The sequence below is a fragment of the Polypterus senegalus genome, chromosome 2 (genome assembly GCF_016835505.1).
Source record: "Polypterus senegalus isolate Bchr_013 chromosome 2, ASM1683550v1, whole genome shotgun sequence".
In the NCBI taxonomy this organism is placed as follows: Eukaryota; Metazoa; Chordata; class Cladistia; order Polypteriformes; family Polypteridae; genus Polypterus; species Polypterus senegalus.
Genome location: NC_053155.1, coordinates 321,725,608 through 321,736,115, shown reverse-complemented (window position 1 = coordinate 321,736,115; position 10,508 = coordinate 321,725,608). Strand labels below are relative to the sequence as shown.

Below are 10,508 nucleotides of genomic sequence, written 5' to 3'. Positions count from 1 at the left end.
TGACAATGAAATAAAACTGAAGGACATTCAGTCCAGAGTTGTAGAGGACAACCTTGTCTTTGGGAACATTGCAGCAATCGGCATATCATCCATTTCTCGGACTCTAGCTAAAAACAGAGTCCGAATGAAACAACTATACAAAGTTCCTTTTGAAAGGAACAGTGAGCGCATCAAAGAACTCTGTCACCAATACGTCCAGGTAAGGTTATGCAATACAGTCCTTACTGTACTATACACAGTGTGTTTTGCAGTAAACTACTCTATAAACCTGGAGTGCATTAGTACATACAGTAGATATACAGTACAGCACAGCATTTACATACACTGTGTGTAATTACTTTCAGAGAGTCATGGAGTTGGTGGCCAATCAAGTCCCACATGAAATTATCTATGTTGACGAGGCTGGCTTCAACTTGGCGAAAAGGCGTCGCCGTGGGAGAAACATAATAGGCCAAAGGGCCACAGTTACTGTGCCGGGCCAGAGAGGAGCCAACATCACCATGTGCGCAATCTCCAACAACGGTGCACTCCTGCATAAATGTCAGATTGGCCCCTACAACACCGGCCGCCTTCTCCTGTTTTTAGAAGACCTGCACGAAAGACTGGTGCCAGAGGTAGAAAGGGGACAGGTGGGAGACCACTTGCCAATATACAGGTATGTTATCACATGGGACAATGTGGCATTCCACCATTCCCCTGCAGTCACAGCCTGGTTTGACGCCCATCCAAAGATGATGTCCCATTTCCTTGCCCCTTAATCCCCTTTCCTCAACCCCATTGAGGAGTTTTTCTCAGCCTGGAGATGGAAGGTTTTTGACCATCGTCCACATGACCAAATGTCCCTCCTGGATGCAATGGATACTGCATGCCAAGACATCATAGCTGAACACTGCCAGGGGTGGATAAAGCATGCCAAAAGATTCTTCCCATGATGCCTTGCCAGAGAAGATATCAGGTGTGATGTGGATGAGAACATGTGGCCAAATGCAGAAGACCGGGCAGATTAGAAGATTACTTTGTTTTTATTATAGTGTAATTCCGGTGCTTTTTCTGTTTGTATATCTTGCAGTAATGTCCTTTTGCAAATAAAGTCTGTACTGCAGCAGTTCTGTGTCTGTATTTTTTTTACATACAGTAAACTGTACATTTTATAAAGCTACTCTGAGATGGTCATTCACTTTTTTGTATTGAATTTCTGCAGCAAAAGAAACAAAATGCATGCATTTACTAAACCCAACAAAACAAAAATGTAGAAAGGCTTCAAATATAAGGGCAGACCTGACACATAAAATAATGCAGTTTCTGTAATTTCAGCTGATGATAGTGTTTTTTTGTCAATGTGTTATGATTGACTAAATGTTCCTGTTGGAAGAGAACATGTGTTACTGTTTTGAATAATTATTTGATTTTAAAACATGTTTGCAGTGTTTTGCTTGACATTGTGTACTGTGGTAGTTTATTATTGTATTTTGAAAATTAGTTTTGGGGTTTAGTTTACTATGTGTGATTTTGAGCATGAAATTAACCGTTTTGCCAATTGTGTGTTTTAGGTGTGTTGGTGCGTTAAGAGTTTAGGAAACTTGTTAAATGTTTTGAAAAAACTGTCATAGCGATTGTAAAAAACTGTAAACATGTGTTTCACGGTGATTGTGTGCGACCTTCAATGAAATTATTTATTGCAGCAGTACTCAGGGGCTCGCTGCGTTTTTAGCTGTGTCATTATTTTCTTTTTCTGTTTGATATTCAACTAGCAAAATACCCGCGCTTCACAGCAGAGAAGTAGTGCATTAAAGAAGTAATGAAAAAGAAAAGGAAACATTTTAAAAATAACGTAACATGATTGTTAATGTAATTGTTTTCTCACTGTTGTGAGTGATGAGTGTTGATGTCATATATATATATATATACACACACACACATATAAACATATATATACATATCCATACATATATACATATACAAATATATATACACACACATATATACATACATATATATATATATACATATATACACATACATCCACATATATGCATATATATATACATATCTACATATACACGCATACATATACATACACACATACATACATACACACACACATATATAAACATATATATATACTAGCAGAATACCCGCGCTTCACAGTGGAGAAGTAGTGTGTTAAAGAAGTTATGAAAAAGAAAAGGAAAAATTTAAAAAAATAACGTACCATGATTGTTAATGTAATTGTTTTGTCATTGATATGAGTGTTGTTGTCATCTATCTATCTATCTATCTATCTATATATATAAATACTAGCAAAATACCTGCGCTTCGCAGCAGCGAAGTACTGCCTTAAAATGTTTATTAAGAAGAAAATTAAACCTTTTTAAACTGAGGGAAAATATCCCAATAATTATCTGTTAAGGATCTCTTTGTATACCATGTTGTCAGTTGTAACATGACCAAGCTGTGTGCTGAGCTTACTCTTGAACATGTAACTTATAGTTGGCCATGTGAACAGTAATCTTGTCTCAAATCTCACAGCTTGGATTGCTGCTGTCATAATCGGTTTGAGTTTCATGGTTTGTTTCAATTACGACAGTATTTGCAGGATTTGTTGTGTTGAAGTGACATTTGGCATCTGTCAAGCGTTGTAAGCACACAACCGGTTTCATCGATAACTTCACATCCAGCTTTTGAGAGTTGAAACATTCATAAACATCAAAGTGTCCACTACTGAAATGGTCACCTGTCAATCTAAGATGTTTAAGAGGCATTGGCGGTTGTCGAAAGGTGTAAAATATTTGGCCATTTCGGTACACTTGAAAGTGACAACCGAACAATTCAGCGGCAGCCATCAACTCACATGCAGATGCATAGGTGAAGGGCTTAAGCATTTCACTCTTCTAGTGCTCCTGTGTAGTCTAATTATCTCCTGTACCGTCATCAGTCCACACCTTGAACCTGTCCCAGTCATTCAATACACAAGACACAATGTTCCTCCGGATATCAAGTGTGAGCCTGATATGGCCGTGCAATATGTAACAAAGAGAATGGAAAAGGCAGGTGCCATCTCCGGGCATGGAAACCACTCGGTAAGTGACAGTTCTTTGATCGATGGTAATCACCTCGATAGACATGTTAATGCGGGTACGGTTGGAATGATAAAGGAAATGGGTACCTGAACAATGTAAAGTAAGTCTAAAATACCTAAACAATAACTATAATCGTAATAAATGAACAATAAAACAGCGGAGAAGCCGTGGATTAAATAAAAAGGCTGTAGTTATCAGCAGGGAGACGTGAATCCCGTGGCAAAGCAAGGAAGGGAATGTAGAGACTGGAGCGACAGACGGTCTTATATAGGCAGGCAGCCAACAACGGGAGGCGTTGGGATGGGGGACCCAATGCCGCCTCACACGGTGACCGAGGTGCAGGCTATGGACGTATATATGTACGCAAGTAGGGTTCAGTTAGCGTTGGGAAGCCACCTACCAAATTTCGTGAAGATGGGGTCAGCCTTCTGCCTACACAGGAAGTTGGAAAATTAGTGACATTGGAAAGTTCAATATGGCGGCCAACAGTGGCGTCATACCATCGAAATAAGTACGTACATCAGTTTTGGTTAGTGCAGGGAAGTCAGTGAGTGAGTGAGTCAGTCAGTCAGTCAGTCAGTCAGTGAGAGCTTTGCCTTTTATTAGTATATATATATATATATATATATATATATATATATATATATATATATATATATATATATATATATATATATATATATATATATATATATACATACACTCTTTGGGGTGCGAGCAACTGTTGCTGGGGGTGCCAGAATCCATCAAGGAAGAAAAATGAAAAACATTATTTGTGCAAAATCTTAATTTATTTATCCATTCCTAAATAATTAAATGGGCAGGCTATTTCGTATCAGTGCAATACGCTGTTTGTTAAAACGGATGACTCCCGCTCTTACGTGCAAGTCTGCGTGGATATTATGAACTATCGTATCTGTTCAAGTTCTATTTAAATTTTAAATAGAAGGAATTTTTATTTTGTCGACAGAAATATTTTTGGTAGGAATGTAAGTTAAATGTAGGCATAATTGCATAAATTTTTCTTCACCATACAAATGTAAAGAGTAAATTCGCCTTACATTCCAAAGATATTTGTGTAGACTAAATAGAACTTGAAAAGATATATTTTTCCGAATGTGATCGCGTAATTCAGATCGAGTTGATGCGCACCGACGCATCGAGCCTGCGTACTATTGTGGTTTCGCCTGCGTGCCTCAATAAGTCACCCTCCCCTCGCTCTTACTTTTTTACCGTTCATCTAATGAATACACTGAGTATGGCTTTACCAAAACAATCACTGATGGTGAATAAAGTATTCATTATTCATAAAGCTTCAATTGGTGATCTGTCTTTCAGCGTTAACCGCATATTTTTTCATACGTCTCAAACCAAGGGGATGCGAGGGTAAAATGAACCAGGAAGCGCGCATACATATCCATTGCACCCCCTCTCGGGAATCGAACCTCAGACGTCGGCTAGAGGTGAAGCCTCTACCATTGCACCACGGTGTGTGGTTTGTCTAGTTGAGAGTATGTAGATCGGGGTATATATATATTATATATACATATATATATATATACCGCGGTTCGCAGCGGAGAAGTAGTGTGTTAAAGAAGTTATGAAAAAGAAAAGGGAACATTTTAAAAATAACGTATCATGATTGTCAATATACAGTAATTGTTTTGTGAGTGTTATGAGTGTTGCTGTCATCAAGGATTTGATTATCATTATTTGTTTCAATCAGGTTCGTATTTGTAAGATGTGTTGTGTTCAAGTTACATTCCGTGTTTGTCAATCGTTGTAAAGATAAGAGGTTTCATTCATCGATTTGTTTCTTACTGCATCAATAAACAGCTCGTCTTCCTCTTTATGTGAGATGTGACACACTACATGCACGGGTTTTTTTTACACTGTCTTCCTTTAGCGGGACATTGACTTTTTCCACCGTGTGCTTTGTTTCCGCAGTAGCTGCACTTATGAATATGCTTGTATGTATCACACGCTTCATATTTTTTTGCTGCCTTCTCAATTGTATAATTCATTTTTTGTTCAGCACTGTTTGGAACTGTTGCTTTTTGTCTGTGCACTGCATCAGTTCACGTGACCCGCTCAGTGTACATGCATCAAGGGTTCCCAGCTGTGCTGGAGCCATCTCATGCGATGTCCACGGCACTTAAAAGTTTCTCTCGCAGTTTCGCTGAGTTTGTGCCAAACACCACCCTGACCATCTCATCTTTCTGTGCATAAGTACAGTCCTTCACCCGTGAATATTTAGTGGCAGTATTTCTATTGGATTGCCGCTGACGGACGGCCTTATATGGGCAGGCACTAAATTACGTGGGAGGCGTAACTCCGCCTCCCACGGGCATCGAGCAGAAGTCTATTATAGTATATGGACGAAAAAATAGGTTCCAGTTATGACCACTACGCATAGAATTTCGAAATGAAACCTGCCCAACTTTTGTAAGTAAGCTGTAAGGAATGAGCCTGCTAAATGTCAGCCTTCTACCTACACGGGAAGTTGGAGAATTAGTGATGAGTCAGTCAGTCAGTCAGTGAGGGCTTTGCCTTTTATTAGTATAGATATATATTGGCGTAGTCGTCACTGCAGTCCTTGCTTTTCTTTCTCCAAGTAACCGATCGCAAACACAATCAGCTCTGTAACAGACATTAAGCCTTTAAACATTAAACTTAGAGCGCCGATTCTTCAAAACGTTTAATGAACATTGAAATATCTTCGTAGTACATGTTTAATTATTCTATCCTTCACGCCAGTCCCAGTGAAGAATATAGATTATTTAAATGAAGTTAAAGTTTTACCTGTATAATATAATAAACATATTTTGTTGCATTTCATCTTAAAAATGATATCGTCATCATATGTAAATACGCGCTTTATAAAGTGGCGCAGGTTGTGTAATATTATAACTGTAGTGCAAGTTTACCGTGAGGTGATTGTACTTATAAGTGCGTTTATAGTTCTTGGGATGAAACTGTTTGTGAACCGCGAGGTCCGTACAGGACAGGCTTTGAAACGTTTTGCGTGGCTGAGGCAGCGTGTTCTTGAAGCTGTATACCAATAATTCTCTTTCCGATCAGCTGCTGCTGTGATTCGCCACTCAGATACAGTGATATAAATACTCCGAGTGCTGCAGTGAGAGTAATATGGACACAGATGATCCGCTGTGGCAACTCCTAACGGGAGCAGCTGAAAGAAGAACAAGAAGGTGCATTGAGAGTAACAACACTAAAGCAGTTATGGTATTTGGAATACTATGGCTGTTCCCTGGACCATTATATTGTTACAAGTTAATTACAATCAGATGCATTACACTGATAAACAATATGCGGTTAGTTTCAGTGTATTTATAAAGCGGCGTCAGGAAAATAAGGTGTAACCACACAGGAACAGTAGCATTGCTTTGACGCTGGGTGCCGCCAGTCTGCAAAACCGAGCGGAGAACTTGCGTACGACAAGGCATGAGGTACCGTGGAAAAGTGCATGGCTTTACGCCAAGTGTAGGTTTTATACATCGCGATTTGAACGTGGAAAAGTTCTTACGCAACATTTCTGTGCATACTCACCGTTTATACATGAGGCCTCTGGACTGCCCCAAGTCTCATAGTGGCCAACACCCAACCTGATTAGTTGTGCATCTGATTGGTGAGAAACACAAACATTTCACACCTGAAGCCAAACAACACAACAATAAGAACCAATCAGCTGTCGACAATCAGTCCAGCAAAGAAGGCAAATCAAGAAGGGAATCAAGATCTGGACCTTCTGTGATGTGCCAGCTCCACTTGGAGTAATCACATGTATACCAACATCAGCTTCGGCTTTTACTGCCAGCACAACCTGCACCAAGTGTTGACAGCAGATTTTCAAAGGCCACACATTCCACAGTTTCAGCTAAAGTCACACTGTCAAGGTGTACACTTGGCTACTTTAGAAGTCATCTTGTGTCATTTGATTGCATAACAGTATGCAGTCAATGGGAATGTGACTTCAGCTCCTGTTTTTATGGCTGCTCTGTCTCTCTTCTTAAGTATTTTCATGGCTGCTTACTGGACCACATAGCCTAACAGAAATGACACACAGTACAGTAGTGCGCTGCTAAGATTGAGCAGGAACAACGTGTGAGTCTGATTTGGACACCTCACAGGGCTGAGTTTGGGCTGTGGGTCCAGTGTGGTTATGGGGCCCAAATGTACATTGTGAAGTGGGCTTACTCTGCCCACAGAAAGACCTGGTGGGCCCACAGGGCATGTTTGCTGGGAGTACCTGGTGTGGTTAGAGTTAATAAAATAATTAACTAATAATCAATATGTTACTGTGATCCTGATTTTAAACACATATTTTAGAAAAAATACTGAAGCTTAACAAATAATAAAAGATTTCTAAGGTTACACCAGTTTAAGTCCTGCAAAATGCATTTGTTGTTATGTGACAAGACCCTAATAAAGACTTCTAGTGGTCCTAATGACACTTACAGACCTCCTCTGCAATGTGGCTTACTCAAATAGGTAGCTTAAGTGACACGGATGTCTCCGGATGTTGTTAACTTCAGGGTAAGATCTTGAAATTCCTGATCAATTCTTCACCTTACGAGGGTCTCAGAGGCTCCAAATCTGCCACACTGCACAGAGGTGAATTGCCATTTTACTGGCACTTTGCAAGTATTATTTAGACCAAAAGAAGCCATCATGAAGGTCTTGGTACATAACAGTATGAACACTAGAATTACCAGAGCCTACGAGAAAACTCGTAAATCCGGCCCACCTTAAATCCATTCTCACCTCTCCATCAGAGTCTTTGTCCTGTAAATGTGCAGATAAGCAACAAGCAGCCTGCTATCCCAATCCCCCGCACACCACCGCAGTTCAATTTACAAAGAAGTTTGTCAATGCTCAGTGTTTATCTTCAAGTGAAGTGCTGGAGCTTTATAGAGTAAAAAAGTACATCGTCATTTAGAATACATACATTTCATGTGTGTTCAGTGTCATCAACAATCTCTGTAAAAACGACGTTAACACAGAAACGTTTCTCATGTTTTGGTAATAATTGACAAAATGTAGACGTGAAATGTATAATATGTGAATATCATACAATAAAAACATACATTTGATTTGTGCCTGTAAATTTATAGTTAAAGTTAGCGGGGTTTTTTTCAGTTTTATTCTCTTACGTTCCAGCTCCCACACACAGCCGCCCCCCCGCCCCCCACCAGATCGTACCCCGTTTTCAGATAAAGACTTGGTATAACAAACAAATTTGTTTTGTTACACCCCCTCTTTATTTGAAAGCCATGTCAGATCTTGTGCGCGAACGAGACTGGGACTGGGAAAACTGTGGACGTGGATGTGCGAGATTGAGAATGACTGTGGATGTGAATTGTTTTTATTCAGTTTTATTCTTGAGTGCTCCTGCTCACACTGAATTAGTATGCACCTTCTGATCCATGATGTCAAAGCCTCACTGACAAAAAAGAGAGACTTAGGTATGTATGACATTTGGAATAATTCATTTTATGACCTGTATTGTACATGTCGGAAAACGTTCTTGCACTAATGCAACATTATATTCATTTGCATACCTTCATGCATTGTAATCAGTGACCGCGTTTGTTTTTTTGTTTCGATCTTGGCCAGTGTCCACATGTGCTGCATGTTGGTGTTTCTTTTGAAATCCAGGAGATGCAGAGGACAGCATAGTACAGAGAGGTCAGTTCCGCGCTATATACAATCATCAGATTCAAATATTAACGTTCCCCCACACACCCAAGGACCGTCCTTCCTACATTTACAACATGTGTATAAGGTGCGAAGCCTGAAGTCCAAATATCAAATAAACACTTTCACAAAAAGTACAAGTATAACAAAGCAAGTGCGCTTTTATTCAAGAATATAACCAAAGAAAAAAGAAAGCAGGTTACGGTAGACGGCTGATACGACAACTTGTGTGGTGCAATGCTAAGAACTGCTGCCTTCCAATCAAAAGCTTCTGGGTTCAATGCTGGCAGCTTCTCTAGTTTACTGTTTTGAGTAGAGAGCTGCTATTATTGTTAATATTATACAATAAAAACATACATTTGATTTGCGTCTCTAACAGCTGCTGTAAATTTATAGTGCTTGTCAAAGTTAGCGTTTTTTGATTCAGTTTTATTCTGTCAGTTGCGTTCACACTCGCCCAAATCTGACAATGCTGTTTTCAAATAAAGACGCGCTATAACAGAGGTGAACTCAGATTGGAGAAAGAGAACAGAAGCCCTCCCTGCATGAAACGTCCACTAACATATAAGAACAACGCAGCTACACCAGGCGTAAAGGCGAAAGTTGGCACCGTTTGAATACAGGACGAAGTTCGGCGTCATCCTGCCAATCACCTGTTCTTTAAAGAAACAGCACGGCTTTTAGAGCTCGCCAATGCTACACCGTCCAGATCTAAACACTAGCGTGGTGTATGTGACCCAAAAAAAGTCTAACTGCATTCTTGTAACATTGGTCGTGTATTAAAGTGTCCGGCAGGTATTTTTCATGGCATTACACGTGTAATTTGTGAACATGCCCTTGTCGATCAAACAGAGGAAGCCCTGCAGACTATTTGTGACTTTACGCTGTAGGAAGATAAGTAAATAATTTAAGATAAGTAATATTCAATCTAGCTTTTATATACAGTGGTGTGAAAAACTATTTGCCCCCTTCCTGATTTCTTATTCTTTTGCATGTTTGTCACACAAAATGTTTCTGATCATCAAACACATTTAACCATTAGTCAAATATAACACAAGTAAACACAAAATGCAGTTTTTAAATGATGGTTTTTATTATTTAGGGAGAAAACAAATCCAAACCTACATGGCCCTGTGTGAAAAAGTAATTGCCCCCTTGTTAAAAAATAACCTAACTATGGTGTATCACACCTGAGTTCAATTTCCGTAGCCACCCCCAGGCCTGATTACTCAAGAAATCCCTTAAATAGGAGCTGCCTGACACAGAGAAGTAGACCAAAAGCACCTCAAAAGCTAGACATCATGCCAAGATCCAAAGAAATTCAGGAACAAATAAAAACAGAAGTAATTGAGATATATCAGTCTGGTAAAGGTTATAAAGCCATTTCTAAAGCTTTGGGACTCCAGCGAACCACAGTGAGAGCCATTATCCACAAATGGCAAAAACATGGAACAGTGGTGAACCTTCCCAGGAGTGGCCGGCCGACCAAAATGACCCCAAGAGAGCAGAGACGACTCATCCGAGAGGTCACAAAAGACCCCAGGACAACGTCTAAAGAACTGCAGGCCTCAATTGCCTCAATTAAGGTCAGTGTTCACGACTCCACCATAAGAAAGAGACTGAAACGGCCTGCATGACAGATTTCCAAGACGCAAACCACTGTTAAGCACAAAGAACATTAGGGCTCGTCTCAATTTTGCTAAGAAACATCTC

The 10,508-nt window shown here is 39.8% G+C and overlaps 1 protein-coding gene across 1 annotated transcript in view; it reads left to right on the top strand.

Moving 5' to 3' along the window:
* Positions 1–1,007, top strand: part of LOC120524645 (zona pellucida sperm-binding protein 4-like) — a 3,294-nt gene extending 2,287 nt beyond the window's left edge. Inside the window, exons 8-9 of the mRNA XM_039746472.1 lie at positions 586–655; positions 944–1,007. Of these exons, the coding sequence (XP_039602406.1) occupies positions 586–655; positions 944–1,007 (134 nt within the window). The remainder of the gene's footprint in view (positions 1–585; positions 656–943) is intronic.
* The last annotated feature ends 9,501 nt before the right edge of the window (positions 1,008–10,508 follow it).